The sequence below is a fragment of the Aricia agestis genome, chromosome Z (genome assembly GCF_905147365.1).
Source record: "Aricia agestis chromosome Z, ilAriAges1.1, whole genome shotgun sequence".
NCBI classification, from domain to species: Eukaryota; Metazoa; Arthropoda; class Insecta; order Lepidoptera; family Lycaenidae; genus Aricia; species Aricia agestis.
The window spans coordinates 36,866,307-36,893,650 of record NC_056428.1 but is presented as its reverse complement, the minus strand read 5'-3'; the positions used below and the strand labels follow the sequence as shown (position 1 = coordinate 36,893,650).

Here is a 27,344-nt window from a genome sequence, read left to right as displayed (position 1 = left end):
CTCAATACGTCTGGTACCAACTATGTGCGAGTTGCAAACGTCTCATTGGTACACGCCTCCACCCCAAACTTGTATCGTGGGTCTACCCACTGAACCACGGATGCATCTGGAATCAATCAACAACCAGAATAAGGAGTTTGATTAGTCGCCGAACTCATAACATAAGCGCTCGCTTAATTACTCATCGCACCATTCAGTGGAATATCTAGATTTGTGTGACACGTACCTATGTCTCATTTGCTGATTGAATTCATCATCATCAGCAGCTGTGCGAAGAATTTAAATTGTTTACAGTATGACGATTTAGGTTTTATATATTTTGTAGTTTTTATCAAAATCGAGATTGGAACTCTTTTCAGTACCATCGTATTGTTTCATATTGAAGGGCATCCATATTGAAAGCAAGTGTCAATCAGGTCTACTCGATGGTGTGACCAAATTACGGCACTCACTGGACTTAAAGTAACAGCCGTCCTTAGAGAAGCAGAAGACCGAACAAAATGGAATAATTTAATAACCGAATATTTCTATTTAGCCTACTATGAAATAAAATAAAAAAATTATCAGGTAGTTGCGAACTGAGAAAACTTGCATGGATCTGAAAAAAAAGAGCTTGATATCCTCAATATCGGTTGGTAAAAAGATTGAACAAAATTTTCCACTCAAAATAAAGTTACCGAATACACAATAACAATGCTATATATGGGATTTAATAAAGCCTGAAGTTAATTCGAAGCGCTAGGAAAGTAATGTAGAGAACTTTCAGCTTAAATCACAAAATACGCTAGCTGGGAGGTTTGTTCCACTTGGAACTGAATTGAAAATGAAATTAGTTATTTTCTATTAAATATTAGGCTTATATTTGAAAACAAAACTGCTTTATACATTTTAGTGTCTACTTTTAGAATTACATCCGTGGAAGTAGATAAGAGTATAAAATAATATTTATTAGATGCACCTTCTAAGACTAATATAATCTTCCTTGTCATCTGTAACATATAAAAACAATGAAACATTGTATCTAGTTACTTCTAATATAAATTTTTATTTTGTTTATTAAACATACCTACAAACATCCTACAAATTATATTGGTACGTAGAAATCGTGTATAGTAATTTGACGAGAAACAATTATATTTAACTTCATACTAAAATATTTAATTATCGTTATTGTAACAAGTAATTTCTACAATTATTAAAAAAATAGATAGGTACGTTTTGTTTGACGTAAGAAAAAATGTGTATTTAACAGACACTTTTTTAAAATAATTGTAGATCAGAGTGGAACTGCCCAAACTCTTGACGGAGGTCTAGCAAACAACACAGCTATCATTCTGTCTACTCTGGCTCTATTGAAAAACTTTTGTGTGCATACTTTAATTAGTTTACTTTCACTCTATAGCCGTAAGTTCAAAACTCATTTCAATATTTATCAATATCTGAAACAAGGTAGGAATTACCTTTTATTTATAAACGAGCTTTTGCCCGCGGCTTCGCTCGCGTTAAGAAGTATTTTTATATACAAACTTTCATCCCCTATTTGAACTCCTTGGGGTTGGAATTTATCAAAATCCTTTCTTAGCGGATGCCTACGTCATAACATCTACCTGCATGCCAAATTTCTCGTCCGAGTCCGATCCGTCCAGTGGTTTGGGCTGCGCGTTGATAGATCACTATGTCAATCAGTCAGTCACCTTTGAGTTTTATATATACAAGGTGTAACAAAAATAAGTGATAATACTTTAGGGTGTGTACGTGTTCCTTATAGAGAGTTCACTGTGAAAGTAGCAGCGCTGAAAGACGAAAAAAATTTTTTCACTTTTGTATGGGCAATGGCCTGAGCGTCACGAGTTTCCCCATACAAAAGTGAAAAAAAATTTTGGTCTTTCAGCGCTGCTACTTTCACAGTGAACTCTCTACAAGGAACACGTACACACCCTAAAGTATTATCACTTGTTTTTGTTACACCCTGTATAGATAAACTTTTTTTTATACTTTTTTTGGTAAAGTGACTGACTCTAGGACTAAGGTATTTTGTATGATAATATGCTTATTTTGGTGATAAGAATTAATTTACTTGCTTATATGAAAAAATCAATTTTGTTTATGAAAAAAAAAAATGTGAGATAAAAACTTTGCTGACTCTGCACGTCATGGTCTAGGTTGGAAGAGACCTAGACCATGTGGAGGGAGGATGAAGAGGTTGGAAGATCGGCAGTTGGAAGTAGGTCGGTTGGAGCTCGAACAATGGTCCTGCACCAACTACCGACGACTTCACCTCCGGAAGCCGCTGTCTCCGCTCCCCGCCGCCATTTCCGGTGGGGAAGCGGGGTGGTGGGGAAGCGGGGAGGCGGGGGGAGTGGGGGCCACGCGACTACAATAGACCCTATCTTCCTCCCGCTAATCTAGTTACTGATAAAGTGATTATAGCTGCCTTTGTGGTTATTTTTGGGCGTGAAAGGGTTACCAATCGTAACAAATACAGTCGTCGGTATTGATATTGTTAGGAATTAAGATTTTGTAAAAGAAACTTAAGTTACTTAATTAAGAATTTAATGTTGTAATGAATTTTCAGGACGTTATTTATGCCTGTTTTTTATAGGAGTTTTATCTCTTCAACAGTTGATTGGTTAATGTTTCGACGTGAGGCAATCAAAAGTATTAAGGCGGGGATTAATCTCAATCAAAAACGATAACCTTGCACACAACCAAAGACCAAGCGTATAAGCATCGCAATAAGATTCATTTTAGCTTAGCATAAAACTGTAAGAACTCCGGCGGATCTTCTCTATTTTTCATGTTTTTTTTTAAATATCTTTGGAAATAAATATTAAGAAACAAAATTGTTCGGTTAAAGAAATTTTAATATAGATTTACTAACAATTTATTCAAATAAAATGTATAATTATGCTAGTTAATACTTATATTTCGATGAAATAGAGTTTTTTCGGAGGTGAGTTTGTAAATTAATTACAGCCAAAGTATTACGTTTTATTAAAATGTTTATGGTTTAAGGTATTTTAAATATTGTGCTTTATATCTCATATTTTTTAACACTTCGTTATTATATTGGAACTAGGTAAACCGGGAGTCACGGAATAACAAATTGGGGTTTATCCTCGCCTTAATGAAGAGATTGTCCTCAGAAAACAGGGAAAAAGGCATTTAAGTATATATATTACAGAAATTTTGTGATTTTTTTTACGGATAACTTTGTGATAGATATATAATAATATCATGTCTTAGTAGACTTCATTGTGCAATATGTACGATACCTATAAAGTTATTTAATATAAATTATCTAGTAAGTATTTATATTGTAAAATAACCTTGATTTTTAACTTTAAGTAAACAGAGCGTAGCACCTTGCGTAGCTTGTCCGTAGCGCTACGACGTAGACGTCTACGTTCTGAGATCGTAGCACGTAGAGCTACGAATGGAGAGAACGTAGATTATTAATAATTAATCACTCTTTGTTAAGATATTGGGTTTAAAACAAAATACTGTTTTATTGTAATGGCCATGTAAATACATAGCATGATTTCTGAAAAACATTTTATATAAACTGTATTAAAAGGCTATAAAAATATGTTAAAATTACTAATTTTATGACCACTACAAGTAGTTTAATATAATTAATATGTATTCATTATCAGAGAAAGGTGATGCATTCACGATAGGATATTATTCAGAATATTTTAGTTGCGGCGCCATCTATATTCACTTTTGAGCAATACATTCACGCGCACTAGAATAGTTTGAGATAGAGCCATCTATTGCGCTTTTCCGGAACTGCAAGAGCATTACGTTAGCTTGGGGACAACCTAACAATAAGCAACTTGTATTTTCCTAAACACTATTTAAAAAGGGTTTGAACCCAGGGTCTAATTCTCTACTCGTCTAAATAATTTTGTGCCGTAACTAGGCAGATGGCAGTGACTTATTCCGCGTAAATATAGTAAGTATCCCACAGAGTATTTTTGCCAGTTTCAAGTAGGCGGCCTATTTAGAATCAAAACTCTAAACTACCTGTTTGATGGTTATCGATGTTATGTTATTTGCGATAAAGAGTTACAAGCACTATTTAACTTCACAATAATCGATCAACGTAACTTTGTTATTATTTTTTATAATTGTATTTTAATTAAATTTAAGTAAAAATAGGTAATGCATGAACAAAGTTTATGGATATTTGTATTTTATGAAATACTAGCTGTGTCCCGGGTGTTACCCGCGTTTTATTAGGGAACGAGCTTTTGCCCGCAGCTTCGCTCGCGTTAAGAAGTATTATTATATACAAACTTTTATCCCCTATTTGAACCCCTTGGAGGTGAAATTGATCAAAATCCTTTCTTAGCGGATGCCTACGTCATATCATCTACCTGCATGCGAAATTTCAGCCCATCGGTCCTGTGGTTTGGGCTGTGCGTTGATAGATCACCATGTCAGTCAGTCACCTTTGAGTTTTATATATTTAGATATAAATTGTGATATTTTCATTCAGTAAAAAGTAGCCTATGTATACCAGCAGGGTATGAACTAAGTCCATGCCAAATTTAATTAAAATTACATAAGCCGTTTAGACGTGAAGAAGTAAGCCTTTATAATATTAGTGTGATCTAAAAATCTATTAGGAATTTTTGAAGACAGTAAATGGATGAATGATATTAGTTCTTACAAAATGAAAGTTAAAGTAGCATTATTTTGGGATATACATTTTATTAAGGCTTTTTCTTTTTGTTTTGTTTTTCTCTTTCTTCCATTTTTATTTTATTCATTAGTTGAGTTTCTAACATTTCCTTGTAGTTTTGGAGCTTTTTGCCCCACGGTGTGTACTTGAGGTACCACTGCTTGTAAAGCTCTGCTTCTTCTTCGCTGGTATAAACGCCGTTTGGATGGTTCAGTACTGCGTTAACAACCTCAATTGGCTTTAAAGGTTTAAAGTACAGTTCTACTACTCTTTGAGCATTAAGCAGATTCTCTACAGCTTTTTTAATTGTAAAAATATCGTATCCGCGCAAAACCTGCGCCACACTGTGAACATTAAACTCGCGGTCGACCTCGTGATATTTCATTAACATTTTTGTTAAAATATAACTTATGGTACCATAATCGGATCTCGGTACCAGAATAACCGACGGAAAACATTTTGATAGTTGACTGGTTCTGGATAACCAAGGTTCAGTCGCTGTGCCGATAACAACGATTTTGTCGCTACTTTTGTTCATTGGCTTTATAATTTCTTTGTAGAAATTCTTTTGAAGGCGAGTAGGGTTGTACATTTTCTCATGCTTTGGTACTTTAGCGTAAAACATTTTGTCAACATTTTCCACGAAGATGACAGTGGGTTGCATCAGTCTACTTACCCTGTTTATGTAGTTGAACATTTTTTTCAATTCTTTGGTACTCGGAAATTTGTTGTAGATATGAAATGGCGATAAATCGATAAGAATGGAATTAGTTTCAGTAGCTACGGCGTATGCCAATGTCTTCTTTCCAGAATTTTTGGGTCCGACGAGCATATGGTTTCTAACTGCATCTTTACAGACACTGCCTTGAGTGAGTAGACATCGAACTCGTACTTGATCTTTTACGTCACCTAAAGAATGTGAGGGAAAAGTAGGTTTCCACAAAACTGCCCTGCAATCCGCTGCAGCATAATTTCTTTCGCCCCAAAAGTCGTCCAGTGTTGTATGTGGATATTTGTGTATGACTCCCCCTTCTACTAAAGTTTGAAACATTTTTTCTGGAGTTACTTTTGACTTTTTAGGTTTTTTGACCTTTTTAGGCTTTTTTCTCTTTTTTGTTAAGGGCAATGGTTCATCGGCATGATCGTAGTCTATTTTCAATGATTTTTTTAACATCGCCAATTCGAGTCTCATCATATCATCGACTATTGGCCTAAGCTGATATTGCATTTCTTTACATGCTCCTTCGGTAACTAATTCCTTTATGTAGCCTTTCATTAAGTTTTCTTTGTTGTAAGGTTTTTCCAACTCTTTCCATTCACTCTGGTATATTTTCCAGTCTTCTAGAAGAGGATCAACGTATTTACCTACGGGCACTATGACCCCTGGATCAGTTTCTGGATTTAATCGTGATTTTTGGTACTCAATTAACATCTTTTTTTCTTTCAGTTTTTCTTCCAACTGACGTCGTTTCTTTTCTGCCTTTGCTGCTTTTTTACCTTCTTTCTGAGATTGTTTATTCTGGTCTGCGTTAGCAGCGAGTCGCTTTAGTTCTTTGGCATGCCATTCTACGTATTCTGGGATAGTTAATGTTTCTCCTTTGACAACAAGGATAGAGCCACCTTCTAGTGGCCACGGAAACTCATCAAATGTATGAACATTGTCGTACCATTCTCGAAACCATTGTCTTATTTCACTTGAGATATCTTCCATAACACTGCCTTTTTTGAGTCTGAAAACGCGTGCATTTTCGTCGATGCTTTTTTTCAACCACTCCTCGTGATACTTTCGCCGAAAGCGTCGTCGAGCTTCTTTCACTTTTTCAAGTTGTAATTTTGCAGAAGGGGGAGACCAAGACGGTATAATCATGCCCAATTTCTGTTTTAATTCCTTTTCTCGCAACTGTTCTCTTTTGATTTCCATATAACGCCGATAAATTGCTTGTATATATTTAGCAGCTTTTATTCGCATTTCTTCTCTCGCTGGAGGAGCTTTAAGTCCTGCTAGCTCTAAATATAAATCTTTGTCTTTATTAAATTTTTTAGTCATTTCCCTCGTAGTATATCTCGATCGCTCCATGCGTTGTATATTTAGTAGATGTAAATTATATTCGTCGACTGACTCATCGTTGCTGACTTTGTCTGCACTAAGTTTTCTCGTGCTTGCTAATATTGAGTTCCGGTCTGTGTTCGTTTTATTTATCTGGTTTTCAGGAGAAACTACTTCTTCTTGCTCATTAGTAACATTTTGAGACGATGAGACAGAAGCCTCTTTCTCCATTTCGGAGAAAACTTTGTCTACAATGAACTGCATCTCCTGTTCCCGAGTCTCAAAGGGGTAGTGAAATGGACAAATGATTTCTATATCTTGTGGGATCATGAGCATCTGTTGTAGTGCATTATCTGGGTATGTGTATTCGAATACTTCAATGTCCTGCAACGCTGATTTGAGCTCGATTAACCGACATGTTATGCCATCAATAACTTTCTTTATATGAGGTCGCCTTTGCACTTGAGTCATTTGATCGTAGCAATCACATAGTTTGTTGTAAAAGTCGCAGTACTTAGCGTAGATTCTTGATACAGTTTCTACCGCAGTTGCCTGTGGCTTTACACCTAACCTTTCCAATGCCTTGTGCTGAATTTGTTCATCTTCCCGCAGTAACAACTCAAAATCATCTTTCAGTTTTAGCCAACGGTCGAGGTAATCTTTATTCGACATTTTTGTCCTCAAAATATTTTTATTATCATAATTTAAATACAAAATAAAAAACAAAATAGAAAAATAAAGGTTAAACAAAATACATGTCAAACATACATTGTCAAATAACTTTTGAATTTTCTAAGATAAAATAATAAACAAGACTGATTTGATGTGTACTCCGTAATATTGTTGTCTATAGCTTTTATTCGATATGATCACAAAATAGTATTTTTATTATTTTACATAAATAAATACCAAAGCAACGAATAAAAGAAAAGTCAACACAAGAAACTTTCAAAAGTTGCGAGGAAAGACAGCGGAGTTTTTAAAGATATTTTATGTCCCCGAGTTTGTATCTTCGGCAGGGGTGCGCAACCCCCGGTGCTGGTTACAATAAAAATGTTTCAAGTGCGCCTCCGTACGTTCCATTGAACAGAATCGGCGCACGCGTTCCTCGCTTGTTTCCGGTGAGCGCGTGTCGCTTTTCCAGTCACGCACTAAGCCATAGGTGGTAGCGATTACGCGTTTACTTAATAGAAATTTTATATTAGAGAACGTTGACTGAGTCAATTTTTTAATTTTTTCTATAAAGGCTATAAAATCAACTCATTGAGCATTTCATAACACTTTATTTATAACTTAACTCATGAACTTAATGTAAAAACACAAATGGTTTTCTTATTTTTACTAATTGATATTCGATTTTCGTGATAATAAACCATTATTACATATTTAAGTTTCTTTGTGTTTTTAATCATAAGTTATAGATTACAAGTAATATTTATTTCATTTGTACAATACAATAATATAAAAAGTTATATTTATTAGTTTTAACATTTACAAAATAATATAAAAATAAGTAAAGTTCTCGTATGTACTAAAAATTAAATCCAGACAATAATATTAAAAATTCGCTCTCTCCTATAACTTGTAACAAACTTATCAAACAGCATCGTTCAAAATGCAACGTAACAATGATTTATTTAGTATTCCTCCTATGTATTCATTACGGGTGTAGAAATTTTAGCCATTAATTTTGTTAACTCTGTCCCGGGCAATAAACTTCGCTTGGGGACATTTAAAGGGATCAGTTAAGTTTGCCTAACCATTATTTTAATATTCATGGTAAAAAGCCTATTATTTTCTTGTTTTAAAAGTTCTTTCTCTTGTTTAAAATGAAATTTGTAAAAAGGTTTTGGATTTGTAGACAATATTAACCTTTAGGGTGGGTTGCACCAACTTACTTTAACTATAACTATAATGCAAATGTCAAATCTTTGGTTAAAATAAAAAATGGACGCAATATTTAACCATAACCATAGAGCTCGACAAGGCTTTAAATGAACGTGGCGAAAAAAGGTACTAACGCTGTCATCATACAAAAACGCCATTCTTCTTCTCCACAGTTCTCCTTTACCAGCAGCGTCCCCGCCCACGTTTATTTAAAGCCTTGTCGGACCAGCAACAGACATCTGTCAAATTCTCTGGTCAAAGTTAAGGTTAAAGTTAAGTTAGCTTTAACTATAACCATAACTGTAAGTTGTAACTATAACCACGCCTCTGGTGCAACCCATCCTTAATATGCATTTAATACACCTGATTGTTTTGTCACAATACTTTTTTAAAATTTAATATTTTCTATCTATGGAGCAGAAGCGATTCAATTTTAAATTCCAAAAAAGATTTATAACAACTGGTTGTATTCATAACAAACGTAACCAAATTTTTTATTTCTTAATTGCATAGAGCAAAATAATACATCTGATACTTAATTGGCTTCCCATTTTTTGGATCTGTCCAACATTACGCCTACTTCGGGAACCATCACGGCATGGTCTGCATGGATTCCATTAATAGCATTAACTTGTATTCGCTAAATTCTCTGATAATGATCATGAGTTCATTAAATCACAACCATTCCCACGATTTGGAGATCCATGAATAATTCTACCGTCACGAATTGGTACCACCCAGCCGATTTTCGCCGAGTACCGGAACGAATGGGTACTACTCCCATGGGTTTAGGGATTATCCACGATGACTATGAATGAAATATTCTTTATTGTGCACACTTATAAAGATACAAATTAAGGAGTACAAGTAAAAGGACAAAATATTCAGGTGTCACAATGGCGGCCTTATTACTAGGTAGCAATCTCTTCCAGGCAACCACCACGGGCAAAGGTGAGATTGCAGTAAAGAAGAGAAACGTGCATGTGCAAACAAAAGAATACAAAAAAAAAAAAACACAACATGCATAATAAAAATATACAATAATACTATACATATATATTATAAATATAATAGAATGATACTATACTTAAATTACTAATAGATATAATAATTATAGCAGACACGGATAGTAATTAATAATTTAAAGTGTAATTTAACTCACAACAAATGCATGGATTATGATTTAGTATTATTTTTACAGTTAGCTAAATAATGCGACTTGACGAGACTTTTGAAAGCATTCAATGTTTTTGCAAGTCTGATATGCTTTGGCAACGAATTCCAGAGCCTTATACCAGTAACAACGAAGGAGGAACCGTAAAATTTTGTTTGATGCACGGGCATTTCTAGTTGGTGATTCGACGCAGATCTGAGCTCCTTAACAGTAGCTTGACGAAATACAAATTTTTCTTTTAAGTAAATAGGTGTCGTAGGATCATTTATGATGTTGTAAACGAGTGATAGTATACGAGCATCTCGTCGAAAGCGTATGGGCAGCCACTTCAAACTCGTACGAAATTCAGACACGTGGTCGAATTTTTTTAGCCCGAATATAAATCTGATCGCAAGGTTTTGAAGTCTCTCTAGCTTATTTATTTGATCATCGGTCATATTCGTCAAACAAGCGTCAGCATAGTCGAGGATTGACAGGAATAGGGACTCAGCGATCTTAATTTTGGTTGGGATAGGCAAGAGGTAACGAAGGCGACAAACAGAGTACCAGGTTGCAAAAATCTTTTTACTAGTTTCTTTTATGTGTTGAGACCAGGATAATGTGTCATCAAAATACACACCCAAGTTTTTAATACATTTACTAAAAGGGATCACTACGTTGTTTAGGCACACGGGAGGTAAGCTGTTCCAGTCAATCCTAGATACAAGCCCAGGACTGCCGATAATAATTAGCTGGGTTTTAGATGGATTGATTACCAGGCCGTGGCGCTTACTCCAGTCATTAATTAGTTCCAATTCCGTGTTGAGAGAGCCAATAGTACTACATAGATCAAACAAGGAGGTATGAGTATATACTTGAAAGTCATCGGCATATAAATGTGACAAGAGAGAAGTGGATTTAGTGATGGAATTGATAAAAATCGCAAATAGAAGAGGTGACAAGACCCCACCCTGAGGAACACCGGCTAAGATGTCACTCCAATCCGAAAAAGATTCATTCAATTTGACTCTCTGACGACGACCAATGAGGTAGCTGCGAATTAAGGCAACCACTGCCGGAGATATGTTGATAGACCTTAGCAAACTCAGCAAAATATCGTGATCGACTGTGTTAAATGCGTTGCTAAAATCTAACAATGTCAATATAGTGAGTAGTTTGTTGTCCATACCATGACGAATGTCATCGATCACTTTAATTAATGCCGTAGTGGTACTGTGCCCCCGACGAAAACCGGACTGAAAGGAGCTTAGGATATTATTGTCCAGTAAGAAGTTTGTAAGCTGGTAACTGATCAACCGTTCTAAAACTTTGGAAAGGAAAGGTAATACTGAAATAGGACGGAAGTCAGATACCAACTTTGGCTTAGAGGTCTTTGGTAACGGTATTACGTAAGCATCCTTCCAAGCACTAGGGAAAACACAAGTATCAATACAATGATTGAAGATATGGACTAATACAGGGGTGATGGACTCGAGAATAGGAATAATCATCTTACGACTAATTCCATCATCACCTACGGCATTCGAGGAAATTGACGCAACATGTTTTTTGACTTCCACTCCAGTAACATGGCTTAGAACAAGAGGCGAAGACTGAGGAATTGGTAATTTTGCAAGGTGATCAAGTGTACGGGATTTTAGTTATTAGTTATTTATTGAGTTACTTAATAGTAATTGTAGTACTGCCGCGCCGTGTAAGGCATAGGCGGTTACAGTTTCTTATTGATTTTCAACAGATGGTGTTAGTAAGTGCGAAATAGTCTTGACTCCAGTTATAGTCAACGCATTTTTTTAAAGATGCGTAAGGACGTAGAAATAATTGGGAATAATAACTAAGTACATCCATCATTATGTTATTTTTGATGTAGGTACATCAAAAATAACATAATGATGGATGTTAAGGGCCTGTTTCACCACTTTCTGATAAAGTGCCTATAATAGGCTATTCACAACTTTTTTGACAGATTCTCCATACTTGATCTGTCAAGTTAATTGGTGGCCTTATCAGGAAGTGAGGCTATTCACAACTTTTTTGACAGATTCTCCATACTTGATCTGTCAAGTTGATTGGTGGATAGCCTTATCAGGAAGTGTTGAAACAGGCCCTAAGGATACAAACACAAAAAAATATGATCAAGAAAGTATTAAAACCAAAAAATGTATTAATATGTTGCAGCATTCACGTGTGCAGAAATGTTGGCCGAAATTGTTAAATTGCAAAATTGGATGGGACAACAAGTCAAGTAAGTCGAATTTAAATCAAAATATTCATGGTGGGTCACGAAAAATTGTCGCAATTAGTGGAATAAGTTGAGCATACCATATTATCTTTTGTGTCCATGAGAAAAGATTGTGAAGATACACGGCTGTCAGCGCGAATTCGGGGACGGCCGTCACACGCGGCTGCATTCGTCAAGGATGGTAGGGGGATGATTGAGTCACAAATCACAATATACATAATAAACAGTAGTTTATAATTAATAACAGTAGATATATAATATTCAAACTGGGCCGTCCGAATCAAACGCACTGTTATAGTCCTACATCATTGTAATCAGTTATGCTTAATTAGCTTATTTTTAGACGCCGCACTATTTGGACACCGAACGAAAGGCAGTGCCAGCTTAGTATCTGAATTAATCGGTTGTAATATTTATAAAGGAATTATTGCAATAATTATCCAACTATATTGTTATCCTTTGTTAAAATAATTTTAGTGGATTTTTCACAGGCGTTTACAAATTGGCGTGATCGTCTTTGTGTTGCGTGATTTTCATCATCTCAAGCATTTTTTAAAATTACAATAAAGGGTCGTCTATGGGCCAGCCGCCCATATTATCCTTTGTTTGTCTCATTTACATAATTTTGTCACATACCAAGATTATTACATTTTCTCTTAATCTACTGTAAGTCCATCACACCTATCTCAAGCATTGAGATGAAAGTTGCAACTCACTGAGTTACTACTGTATATATTTGCATTGTGATTGAGATGTGGCTGTTCAGCTGTCCCAGGCCGCAGCCATCAAGCCATTCATGACATTCATACAAACCACATTCATAGTAATATTATAAATGTGAGTGTATCTGTTGTATCGTTGCATGTAGAGAGATAACGTTGGGCTGGTAGGTCATACGCCATATTGCTATGTCCTCTTTTTTATAGATTTTGTAAGAGCACGTTTAGCCTTGGCCGAAAAACTAAAACACTTTTTTTCAGTATCCTCTTTTTGTCTATTGACCTGTGCAAGACGGTTATGAGTATCCACGGTCAACATTGTACCGGTATAAATAGTTTTGCAATCATGGTTATCCATCATGGACTAAAGTGTAGAGTGTAGATGCATTTCTAAATTTGTATGGATTTGACAGATTTGCAGACGTCTCACGCAATTGAAATCTGTCAATGCAGTACTTTAGAAATGCATAGATGCACCGCGTTGTGGTCTAAATTGACCCCATGTGGTAGCGCAAACGTATTTAAATCAGACCATTCGATTTCCATACCCTCTCTAGTGAAGAGTACTTAATTACAATGGCGCATGACGACACGTGCCCCAATTTAGACATGCCATAGCGATATGTTCATAATTAAAAGTTTGCGATATGTAACATAATATGTAGAGCGCAAATGGGGTGCAAAAAATATTTGATAATCATTTAAAAAAGTTACGCGTTGTGAATAGAATAAACACTTAAAAACCTAATCTCATTTTTCATGTGAGGAAGACGCAGTTTTGAAAATAAAATTATAATAAAATGAGTTAGAAAAAAAAACTTAATTATAATAACTAAACTTGTAGGCTAAGATTTGTGTTGTTTTTAGACATGCATACGATTTAAGTATTTCACAATTCAATCGAACGATGCTACATCCAAGCTATCCGATTACAAAAGGTATTTGATATAAATTTTTCACTTTAAAGTTAACTCTTATACTCTCTAAAGAACAAAGACCATTTCACAGAAGTTACAACGTTCAAATGCACCAGTAGGCGTACTAACCGCTGCTTTGTTCGTATAACTTTTAATTGCTCCTTTGACTTTACGCTCTGTTCGTCTCAAAAGTCTTTGTACATCATTAACGATTTAACGTCATGTTGCCACTCTTTGATCATTCGGATTGGCAATGTGGAAAATTGATTAATGATCTATTGTTTGGTATTTGAGTGTGGCGGGGAAAAAGTATTAGGACAAGCATTAAAAGAAAATAATGCAAGATAGAACTTTTCGTAACAGATCTTTGCGGTTTTCTTTGGAAAGGTAATGCACCTGAAAACAATCGAATAAAGATTCCTTTTCCATTTATATTACTTAGTTGCAGCGATGACATCGAATCAGTCAATAAAAATACCACTAACTTATGAATATTTTAAAGAAACGAGGTAAAACGCAAGTTCCTCAATGTTTCTGCAGTAGCTACCTTTTTGCCTCGACATATTACATCATAATTAATACTATGCAAAATGGTTATTAGTTATTACATACACGGTATCTCCCTGACCAAGGTATAGAGATGGAATATCGGTAGAGGTATACGGGAGTCGGAGGGGCGTGACGTCATTAATCAGGTTGGCGCTATGACGTCATCCCAGATAACAGGAGGGAGCTATTTACATAGATACCACCCCCATTCGAATAAATTACCGAGATATTGTCGTTGCGATCATCTAGAACGTTCGAGAGCTTAGGGTTGTAAAATAAGAATTTGCGCAGTAAACTTTTATAGGAATCGTAAATGTATGCAGTAAAGGAAAATACTTTTATGTCTGAAAATGAAATTTACCTATAGCTATAATAAATATGAACTGTGCACATGATAAACTGCGACACGAGTCACAAGCTTCATATTATTAAACGTCAAAATTTGTATGTATGACTTGTCTTCCGGTCTGAAGTCTGGACCATAGATTATTCTAGAACTTTTATTATAAAAAAATTAACACTTTGTCTCATCAATGGGTTCCTAATTAAAGATTAAGTGCAGTTATACATTTCTAAAAAATCACTAACCTGTACACTTTGTGGCACGAAGTGATTCTGAGAGCGTTGACGAAGACGTGTAGCCTTTAGTAATCCCTCCGGACAATTTTTCAGAACCTAAAAAAGGGCCTGAATTAAAAAATGTTAAAACGGTAAATTCAAAAATATAATTGGATTATAAGTTAATAGATCTACGTAATTCAATCTTTTAACTGGTCTATTATTTGAATAAAAAATATCCCATTCAAACTATAAAGTCAATCGGGAGTCTCCCACGCCGAAAAAGTTGTGCATCATCCCGGAATCGCTCAGCGCAATATGTTTTTCGACTATTTATAAACATGCTGAGGCGCTTTTATGGGTCGAGCGGAACGCATAAATCTCGAGGGGGGACTGGCGCATCATTACTGGTGTTACTTTCGCACAATTAAGTGTTCATTGTCCCAATCAGGGTTCCCATGAAATGACTGACACAACAACGGCGGTGCGCACGCGCTTGCCGATGCGCGCCATCTATTGTCGCGACTTGGAACTACGATGTCACCCAAGGCACCCCATTATCGCCGCTGATTTATAATCCACGCACGAGTGGCTATTGATTGTGCAATAATTGTTTGTTTGTATCCAGGGGATGGGTCGTGAGAGTCTGTGGATTGCTTTATTGGCTTAGCGGTGTCAACTTTAATATGTGATTGTTTGATCCACCCCAACTATTGTAATCTCTTAATTGCTTCAACTTTACTTTTGGATTTAGATAAGTGATTTTGTTGAGCGTAAATCACCTGTGTTTTTATTTTAATGACCTTCGATATTGAAATATATAACACCTAATTGTTTATCAATCTATACCATGCGCAAGTCCCGTCTAACACAATAGAATCTTTCCATATTTTAAGCTTACCTACTACAGGAAAGTATATTTCAAAATATTTACACAACCAAAAAACTATGAAAATTGAATTAATCCTGAGTAACAACTATCCAAACGCCGAGCCCAACGGCTAATGAATATAAATTACGAAACAAACCGGCCCCAGCCCTTTTACGTAATAAACGTTAAAAATCAATATCGGACCAGTTGCAGTTGATTTATAGATATATTTTATGTGATAACATCTAAAGTACGCCATCATAATTGACGATTGTACGGGACTGAGATATTAACTGGTAAATATACGATGTTTAATAACTAGATATGATAATGACGATTGAGTGTTAATTACAGAATGCAATAAAGGAGAATGGGTGGAGAAAATTTAAATTAAAATCAACTTAATAAATAAAAAATCTAAATGCTGTTCCAGAATAGTTTTTACTTCACAATGGTCGTTTTCATTTATATTTTCGCTTGTGAGCTATAATCAATTTTTGTCCTTTGTTGAATGTGTTCTGGATGTGAATTTTTAAGTATAAAGCATGAAATGATGAAACAAAACAACCAAGGAAGAGGATCGAATAGAGGAAAAATAATTTGGTATGTTTGATTATTAGGTTCACTTTGTAGGGGTCACAAATTTGACAGAGACCCGTAGAAACATGTGGAGACTTTTAATAAGTATAACGTGTCAAGCATCTATGGGTCTTATATCAATGTAAAATTTGAATACACTAGGTGAGGGCGTATCACAATCATTTTCATGTTAACAACTCTTTAGTACGACCCTAAGGGCTTATAAATTTTAATATTCTAAACGACTATAAGATTAGGGCCGACCCTTGGCGTGGATTTTTGCACTTATTTGAATATTATGCTAATTTGCCTTGTTTCTGTTCAAACTTGTTTGTTATTCTTGAAGCAGACTAGGGAGAGCCATGTCGGTAATTATTGTGAGATATTTATGTTGGTTTTGTTTCTTTAAAATAATTAAAATAACTAAATTTTTTACTTAAGAGGGCGACTAACCCCAAAAATCAAACATCGTCCTCTCTTCACACTCACGCCCGTCTTTCATATGCCAGATGAAAAAGAACGACGCAGATTCATCGCCAAATTAGTTTTTTTTCAATAACTCGATAAATATACAACGTTTTAAAAATCCGCTAGGTCGATCTCACAATGACAGAATTTTATACAATGTGTTAAAATATTAACTTAGTTCAATGCACGGTTATGGCAATAAATGAAAAATTCGTGAAAATTAGATGCATCTTTGTGATTCTTTTCTATCGAGAAAATTTTAAGATATCGTGTTTTTGCTCAGATCGAATTCTCAGAAATATAATGTAGTATCTAATTTTAGAAAATGAAACATTTCGGGCTTATTTTCAAGTATAAAAAAGGAATTATAAAATCGACACTTTAGGGTTACTCGCGCCCTTAATGAGTATAAGGACGATACAAAGATATTGGGATTCGAAAATCAATATCAGATCAAAATCAGAAATCTTGCTTTTTTCATTTTTAAATGTGATCTTTCATATTTACGTTCTATGAACACCGGAGAAAATCATATTCCTCACCTACAGATTTTGAAACTTCGCTGAACATGTGCATCATATTTAAGTTCCATTGTGTTAAAAGCGAGTACAATAATTTAGGCTACACAGTATACAAGTAAAACAAAAGGTTCGGACTCGGTCAGATTTATCTTGCATCCAACCGTCGCCCTCGTTAAAACTCGGGAAGAGTATCGCGCCAGGGTAACTTTCAAAATAATGAACTCTTCGGAGATAATAAAATTTTATTTTCGCCACTAGTATTTATAAGGCGATGATCCAGCGGGCGTGGTCTGGCGTTGCCATGGCGACGGTAGGGCAATCCGCCCCTCTCCCTTCAAAGAGATTGTTATCTCGAAGAAACACCCCTCCTTACCTATACCTACGCAGCCTCCCTAGTGTTAATCTGAAAGAGTTGAACCACCGTTTGTCGCAAAGCCGACCCTATTGTGTGAATGTAAGATCCAAATTCCGTTACACGTGCACCTGAGACGGATCGATTATTTCATATTGTGACGCGATACTGAATTTTTATGTTATGGACCTTAAAACAAATTGTGTCATTCGTTAGTATACGCTACAGGCTCCGAGTTAATGCTTTTTTGGCTGGTCTATTAAATAATTATAGCACCTGGTAGGAAATGCTTCAAACAATGGTGAAGAGCTCGAAAATATGCTGTTTCCTAAGAATAAGATTAAACTAAAACGTATCGTTTGGTAAGAACTAAGAAAGATCAAGCAGGTTTTTCCATTCGCAACTCAAAGAAACAACCAGATCAAATAACTTACCAAGAACTTTATTCTTCTCTATCGACAGCATGGAGTCATCTGTCCTCGACCTGCTGAAGCCAAGTGTACTGCTGTCTTGTAGCTGTCCTCCGTAGAAGTCGCCGAACGCTGTCGCTGTCCCCAGCAAGCTTGATCTGTCTTGTAGTGCTGCCTTTGCCTTCTCCACACTCTGCTTTAGCTGCTCGAAGGTGCTCTGGTGTAGTCGGTAGGGCGGCCATTCTGTTGTGGGCCAAGGGTCCTCTTTTAACGCGCTTCTTTTTAATTCTAGGGCTCCGGCATAGGAGCAGCTGCTTTCGTACATCGCAGTTTTCACTGTGCGCAGTGCTTTAGCACACTTTATACCGCGGATGTCAACCCTGGATAAAAATATTGCCATTGGTTAGTTTTCTTTACGTAAAACCATAAAGTTAATATACCCTAGGTATATTAACTTTATGCGTAAAACCGTATAAATAAATAATACTCAACGTAGGTTATTTAGTAGATAGTAGGGCGACGCGCGTGTCGCGTAGATTGCCTACTATGCAAAGTAAAGAGTGATGTGTTTAATATCAAGTGTTTACTAAAGGATTTGCCTGTGTTAGTCCTGTGAGAAATGAGAACACAATATTTCTTCTAAAATACACTTCAGTCCTTGGAACAGTCTAGCCAGATCTTTGTTAACTTTTTTTAGTACTAGCACGGTCTCAGAAGTTAAATCATATCACACCTAGCATAAGGACGAAAGTTTAGGACTCTGTATGTCTGAACCAATTTTGACCAAAGTCATCGTAGTACTTTAGGCTCTAGAAGCAAGATTGAATATGCTACATATTTTATCCCAAATTTTATATAGAGGTTTTACATAAGATTCTCTACTGTATTTTGACCTTTTGTGACTCTCTTATAATGGCTTTAACACCGGTTTCGGTGACTGTGGTCAGTTTGGTAGCGCATATACTGGTATTTGGACTCCAAATACCAGTATATGCGCAGGACATAAGAGCACTCTCTATTCTACTCTCGTAACCTAAAAAAAACGCCGGCAACACACCTGCAACTCGATGTTGCGAGTATTAATGGGCGACGGTAGTTGCTTTCCATCAGGTGACCCGTTTGCTGGTTTGCCCTCTAATTTTATAAAAAAAAGATCGACGGGAGATCCCATTTTTACAGACATCAAAGTATACCTAAGCCCAATATTTCCCATCTAAACTTGGAAATGAACATGCAAATCAAATGCGTCTCTTTATACCATAGACGCGTTAACTCCCTACTTCCGACTTCACTACAACCGTGTAACTAATTATATCCTTTACCATTTCCTTTATTATTTTTACCGCCGTTAAAACGACCAATTAAAACAGTTATGTTTATACTAGTTGACGTGTATAAACATAACTGTTTGAATAGACGACGTAACTACATTGCGTGATGAAAAACAAAACAAAATTCAGCAAAATCGGTTCAGGTCTTTGAGCATGAAGAGGTTACAGACAAACACACTTTCACATTTGTATTATTACTAGATGACGCCCTCAACTCTGTTGAGCTGACATTTATCGCGTGGTAACCGTACATTTTTCCGGGATAAAAAGTATCCGATGTCTTTTCTCGAGACTCAAAGTATCTCCATGCCAAACAGCAAAATCGGTTCCGCGGTTGAAGAGGTAATAGACAGACAGACAGACTTTCGCATTTACAATATTAGTATGGGGATTAAACGAGTTATAAACATGACATAACATGACGATATAACACTTATTCAAAGCTTTTAACCGTAATAAGGTAATAGGCGCACTGGGACCCTCATATGAAAAGAACATCATTTTGTTCACAACAATGGAACTTATTTACATACGCAGAGGGTCTGTATTTGCCTATCCCATTTGTGACCGGATCAATAATGTAATAGGTGCATCATGTGGAGAAATTTGCAATTCATCATCATCATTATCAGTTAGAATGAAAGTCTTTTCTATGGAAACTACCTGCAAAGTATGTAAGATCCATGCTAATATTATATTATTATAAATGCGCAAGTGTTACTGTCTGACTGTCTGTTACCTCTTCACGTCCAAGCCACTGAACCAATTTTGCTGTAAGTATATGCTTCTGCGCGATAGAGCAGTTGGATGCTACACAACGAGACAACAAGCAAGTATGTAACCATTTATTTAAATTGTTATTTACATATTATAATTGCTTGTGATTTCTTTGTGTAGTGGCCAAACTGCTCTGTTACGCGGACGCATTCAAGTCGAGCCTTAGATTTATCTATTTTTATCCTACCATGTAATGAATATTGGTTAATTTAAATTTGTAAACTTAATGAGATATCATTAAGTTTACTTTAAATTAACCCAACAATCCCCAAGCGGCAGCCGACTACCGCATAACAATTAAAAATATATTGTGTCTGCGATACCCACGATGGAGGTTTTAATATTACATCATTTAGCGTATGGTATTTCACCCCTGACTGTGAGCCAGGAGTGTAAATTTATGCTCCTTTGTAAAAAATGTAGAGATTATCGAAAATACTAAACTGTAGTAGGTATATAAATTGGGATTAATAATACATTTTTTTAAATTACTTTAGGTATCATTTACAAATGCTATATTATGATGCAAGAACTTTGATTCAGAATTTGGAGAAGAAGTCGAAGAAAAAATAAAGAAAGGATATTTTAAGCAATTTCATCTTATTTAAATGCAAAATATGTCAGCTGAATCTACCGCACAACTATGTTTAAATGTCTCGCTATTAACTTTTATATTCATTGGGTAGGTAAGTTGACCAAAGTCAGAATATTTGCAATCTGACAAAACCTTGCTTTTCATGAGTTTGGAAGATTGATGATGAGGGTTAAATACTCTATGCCGAACATCGACTAGGAATCATTATTATTAATTATAAGGCTATTAGCAATAAAAATGTAAAAAAGTTTGCCTCATTCGAAAGAAGTTGTTTGGTTGGTTTAGTAGTTGGCACTCTGTGGCCATAGAAATATCAATGATTTTTTCTAAAGGTACAAGTTAGAAGCTACATGAAGTTGCAGCAGAGTACGACGTGTCGTCGCGACACTACTGGTTTCTATGTATATTTTTTTTTTTTTAAGTCAGGTCCGTGCTAAGTACCTGAAGGAAGTCCTTCAACACAAGTGTGTTACGGGTACCAGACAAATGAAATATATTTATTACTTTTACACTATACATATTTAAGATTTTTATTATAAGATACACATATTTAATACACATCCATGACCCAGGGACTTTGAAAAATTCTTGTTCCGTCGGCGGGATTCGAACCCGCGACCCCCGGCTTGAGCTACCAACAGCCCACCAACTGAGCCACAGAGGTCGTCAATAATTTATAATATGCATAATTAGTGTTGCTAGCTTCGTGTCGCTGCGCAGGGAATTTCATAGAAATACATAAAAACCAGTAGTGTCGCGACGACACGTCGTCTACGGTTGCTTCATGTCGTCCGCTGCCAACCGGCACCATTAGTATAAAAAAAATCCGGAAAAGATTTTATGTTTTATTAAAGACCGTTAAATAAGCTTTCATTCTTCCACTTACTGTCTTCAAAAACCTGATAGATTTTTAGATATTTCATAAAATACAAATATCCCTTGACTTTGTTGGTGTGTGTGTTTTTAAAGAGGTAACGAGTTTGTGAGTTTGTGACGTTGTAGTGAGTAATCTCCCGGATTAGCTGAGCCGATTTAAGGGTGGGTTGCACCAGAGGCGTGGTTATAGTTATAGTTATGGTCTAAGTTAAGGTTAAATTAACTTTAACCTTAACTTTGACCACAGAATTTGACAGATATCTGTTGCTAAAGTTAATGGGGTTTAGAGTATAAAAAATGAATTATCAATACAAATTGACAGAAATAATATTTTTTTATGGCAACACTGTGACCCTTATGTCAAATTTTACTTTCACCGAGCGAAATTGCGCGGTCAAGGTTATCGTCAAATATGGCGTCCATTATTGACTTTAACCAGAGATTGGACAGTTCATTTGACTTTTTGCTATAGTTAAAATTATAGTTAAAGTAAGTTGGTGCTTTAATCTTATCTTATATCTTTAAACGAGCAATTCTTGTATAAATATAATTGGAATCTCGGAATCGGCTCCAATGATTTTCATGAAATTTAGTACATAGGGGGTTTCGGGGGCGTTAAATCGATCTAGCTAGGAATCATTTTTAGGAAATGTCATTTTATTCGTGGTTAATCAAATACCGAGCAAAGCTCGGTCAAACAGCTGTTATTATCTTATATCTTTTAACGAGCAATTCTTGTATATATATAATTGGAATATTGGAATCGGCTCTAACGATTTTCATGAAATTTAGTATATAGGGGGTTTCGGGGGCGATAAATCGATAGCTAGGAATCATTTTTAGAAAATGTCATTTTATTCGATTTATCGAATACCGAGCAAGGCTCGGTCAAATAACTAGTATTCTATAAAAAGCCACGATACTTACATACTTATCGATTTATCGACTTTATTATCGAAGTTTAGAAAATTCTACCCAGGCGATATAGGGATGTCCAAAAGTATGTTGGTCTCAGTTGCATAATGGGCTGAAAATTTTTGAAAGTAAAACTTTTTCAGCCGCGTTGTGTGGGTACTTTCGGAACCCGTAATCGGATCGAAAATTCGTTGGACGGAAGAAGAGTTTTTTCTTTTTTACATCTTCCGGCACTCCCCACTTCCCTAGTCGTATGTTTTTAACTTATAGCTGGATTTATATGGGCAACGCGCGATTGGCGGCTCTCCTTAGATATCTCTGTAGCCGCTAAGCCGTGCGTACGTACTGACACTGTATAATATCTATCTATACATATTAATAAAATTGGAGTGTCTGTTTGTAATATTTAAAGAACCATTTTTTACTACATGCATATGAATGTACCTATATACGCTTAATACACCAAAACAACATTTTTTACAATTTTTGTCTGTATGTCTGTCTGTCTGTCTGTTTGTTCCGGCTAATCTCTGAAATAGCTAGAGTGATTTTGACGGGAATTTCTTTGACAGATAGCTGATGTAGTAAGGAATAACTTAGGGTACTTTTAACCGACTTACGAAAAGGAGGAGGATATATTTTACTTTTTTTATAAAGGAACCTTAAAAAGGGGATTTTTTTTATCTTTTTTATTATCTTTGTTATCACATGTTGCTGACGCGGACGAAGTCGCGGGCAACAGCTTGTAGACAATAATAATAAATATCCATTATATTACAAGGTTTAAACACTTACGGATTTTATCGCCGAGCACTTTTATTAATAAATGAGTGATATCTGATATCTTTAAACGAGCAATTCTTGTATATATATATAATCGATCTAGCTAGGAATCATTTTTAGAAAATGTCATTTTATTCGTGTTTTATCGAATACCGAGCAAAGCTCGGTCAATTAGCTAGTTTATTATAATGAGTGAAACCCGCGTAAACCTAAGAAATCATTAAATAAATATCCAGCATAGAGGGAATTTGCTATGCATTATTCTGTGAAGCAAAGAGTCAAACCAGTTACAGTACCTCATATCTGATATCCTTTTCCGTTTCGGTCGCTTTTCCTTTTTCTTATTTCTTTCCGTGGTGAAGACTTTAGTGTGGTATCACATCCCGTGATACCACTACACGAAAAAATAAATCTCTTATTGCACAGATATACAAAATTTTTGAAAAGTTGATATTTTTTTCATGAAAAATTGATATTTTTTCACCAAAACTTCTGAGCTTTTGATAGGTTCTATTTACACAATTAAGTTAACACATTCACAATGCATTTTCATTCAAAACTTTTCACTTAATACCAGTTCCGAGTAAATACTTAGTATCCAGATGTTCCTAATAATAATCGGGTAATTATTCGTATCGGGGTATTTAATATAACTGGGTTTTTAACCGGAGGACTAATGATTTCGTTGTGACGGCCTTCTGACGACTATACGCTCTGCGCGATGCGACACAATGTACAATTGATCATATCCGGTATAAGGGAAATGTGTGGTATAACCAATTTAAATTTAGAGCTCGATTTGACCGCAGATACTTGCGCAAAAACATCCAAGTGCTATGAAAATTATAGTAAAAGTCACACACAGCCTGATATGAATTATGATTGGTTTACCAACCAACCATACATTCATTAGTTTTATCCTGGATTACTATCTAGAATCAAACTAATGACTGTGTCCGTTAGGTGTCCGTTATGCGTGGATAACGGACGTTCAAAATAAATTTATTTTGTAACTAAGTTTCTTAGACCAAAGCCAAGGCTTAGGTAATTAATACATTTTCGCAAGGTTGCCCCTTTATTTCCCGAAAAACTCGATTCGACTACGGTAACGTTTAAAAACGTAACTCCAGCAAGAAGTTTTGTGATATTATTAGTGATATTTAAGATAAATACTATGCAGCCTACCTTTCTGTACCTTTTATTCACTCCATTCTATTTTCTTTATTCTACAGCCGACCCACAGATGTTCATTGTTTAACATTTATCCGTAACATGAGAACAAGAAGAGAATAATATAGAAGTGGAAAAAAAGTATTGGTTATCTGAATTATTTTGAAAATATTGTGTGCATTGTAGTTTATATAATAATAATAAACTTGTTATAAAAGAGTTCAGACAAATCTAGATGTTGCTCCCAAGCCAAAATTACAACAAATGCTAGAAACCATTAATAAAATTAAATTAATAAAGTGGTGACAGAATATTTACTTTTATTTTTAACATAATTATCTAAATATGCAATGTACTTTAAAAATATTGTTATTTTTGTATTAAACTAGATTTTTATTCAGAAAATTAATTGCCTTAACTTACAACTCAGATGCACAGCCAAACTAAAAGTGTTAATTTTTTTTTATCTGAACCGGTCCAAAAATGTACTAAGTACGTAACGTTTCCAAATCGGCCTGCAAACGAGAAACTTCTTTTCTATTGATCACTTTATCTATTACAAACATTCAAATTATAGTTTTAAACAATGAGTTTCTAAAATACTAGAGTAGCAATGTCTTACAAAAGATTCTCAGAAATGCGTAACCACTTTTTTGTTCAAAAGACAATGTCAAGTCATATATTCGTTATGTCATTATGTATGTGAGATATTCCTGCAGGCATCTTCGAAGTGGCAACGCGTTGCTACCGTAAACTTCCAATCTAGTTACGTTAGTAACATAGAATATCATTGGTTTTAAACATCAAAACCTATATTATAGGGGACAGACAGTAGTCGGCTTTGTTTTTAGGGTTCCGTACCCAAAGGGTGACAAAGGCCCTATTACTGAGACTTTGATGTCTGTCCGTCTGTCTGTGCGTCTGTTTGTCCGTCTGTCTGTCCGTCTGTCTGTCTGTCTCCAGGTTGTAACTTAAGAACCGCTATAGCTAGACTTCTGGAATTTTCACAAATTGTGTATTTCTGGTGCCGCTATAACAACAAATACTAAAAACGAAATAAAGTTAATATTTAAGGGTATCTCCCATACAACAAACGTTATTTTTTTGGTCTCTTTGGCTCGTAATCCATAATGGAAACATATAGACATTTAAATTTTTTACTAAATCCTCAATTATATATGTACTTAAATATGATATAATAAAATAAAATTAATAATTAAGGGGGGCTCACATACAAAAAACACATTTTTTTCCTTATTTTAGCTCTATAACGGTATGGAACACTTCGTGCGCGAGTCCGACTCGCACTTGTCCGATTGTTATATACTGTGTACTGTGTAGTAAAGATTAACTTTAGCCATGTGTTAGACATCTAACAAAACGCCCAACATCTGCTCTTCAACCACAACATACAGGCGCGTGGGCTGACAGTAGCGTCACTTGGCGCAGGAAGTCTGCACATTACCTTATTATATCCGACAAAAAGAGCCATCCGTTTCATAATCGTCTTGGTGCCGACCTTCACTTTGAATACTCGTTAAAACTACTATTATGTACTCAGAATACGAAAAATATCGAGAAGTAATAAGAAGAAGAATACTAGATTGTACCCTCAACATCGTTGCGCCGTGTTTATCGCATGGGATCAGTCGAGACTCGAAAGTCGGGACTCAAAATATCTTTTTTTTCTTTATTTTTTTTTCTTATTTAATAATAATAATAATAATAATAAACATTTATTCAACATGTAAACACAGTGAAATTATTACTATTGAGGATCATGTCAAAATTCAAAGCGATTTACATAGTTTTTCTAATTATATACTCACATTCACGATATATTTTAAGGTCATCAGCAAACAGAAGAAAATCACAATTTTTAAAACATTCATCTATATCATTTATGAAAATGATAAACAAGAGTGGTACTAATATTGAGCCTTGTGGCACGCCAGATGTTATATTTAATAGTTTAGAATTGAAACCATTTATGGCTACCGTTTGCGTTCGATTCGAAATATATGATTTGAACCATCTCCACAAATTTCCTCTAATACCATTAAAAGCTAATTTTTCAAGTAAAATTTTGTGGTCTACTCTATCGAAGGCCTTATGAAAGTCTGTGTAGATACTATCAGTCTGTTTATTAGAATCTAAATTATCAAAAAGACAGGAAGTATAAATGAGTAAGTTAGTTGTGGTAGATCAGGATTTTACAAAGCCGTGTTGCTGGGGAATTATTAATTTATGAAAATGAGGATAAATTGCTTTGTGAACTAGTTTTTCGAAGACTTTCGATAGAGTAGAAAGAATGGATATTGGCCTATAGTTTTCTACATATTTTTTGGATCCACCCTTATGTACGGGCACAATTCTAGCAGATTTCCAAACACTAGGAAATGTTCCTTCTTGAAGGCATTTATTAAGTAATAAACATAATGGAAAACTAATAGAACGAGCAGTAGCAATAAAGAAAACCGGAGGAATATTATCTGTACCAGGACCCTTTGCTATATCAAGTGACTTAAGAGCAGAGAGTACTTGTTGCTCTGTAACATTAATATCACAAAATATATCAGATGATACATTATAACTAAAGGAACTATCAGATAAGTCGAAGTCATCTGGGATTGAAGAAGGCTCAAATACAGATTCAAAGAATGTCGAAAACAAATTACAGATTTTTCTGGGTTATTACCCGTTTCATTTTTATAGAAAACAGAGTCTGGAAGAGTAGAATTACTTTTCTTGTTGGAGATATAAGTCCAAAAATATTTGATGTTGCAACGGATACTATGCTCTACATTTTCTATATAATCTTTATAACATTTGTCACATTCAGATTTGAATCTACTCCTATACATAGCGAAATCATTATAGTCAGAATCACAACCATATTTTTTCCATTTTATCCAA

At 35.3% G+C, this 27,344-nt stretch overlaps 1 protein-coding gene across 2 annotated transcripts in view; it reads right to left on the bottom strand.

Moving 5' to 3' along the window:
- LOC121738909 (DNA-binding protein D-ETS-3) overlaps nucleotides 1–23,731 on the bottom strand; it is a 75,093-nt gene extending 51,362 nt beyond the window's left edge. For both annotated transcript variants that reach the window (XM_042131179.1, XM_042131180.1), the window contains exons 1-3: nucleotides 23,555–23,731; nucleotides 18,006–18,361; nucleotides 14,811–14,897 (exon numbers count right to left, since the gene is read on the bottom strand). In XM_042131179.1, coding sequence (XP_041987113.1) covers nucleotides 14,811–14,897; nucleotides 18,006–18,361; nucleotides 23,555–23,559 — 448 coding nt within the window. In that variant the 5' untranslated portion in view covers nucleotides 23,560–23,731. The remainder of the gene's footprint in view (nucleotides 1–14,810; nucleotides 14,898–18,005; nucleotides 18,362–23,554) is intronic.
- Between the last annotated feature and the right edge of the window lie 3,613 nt (nucleotides 23,732–27,344).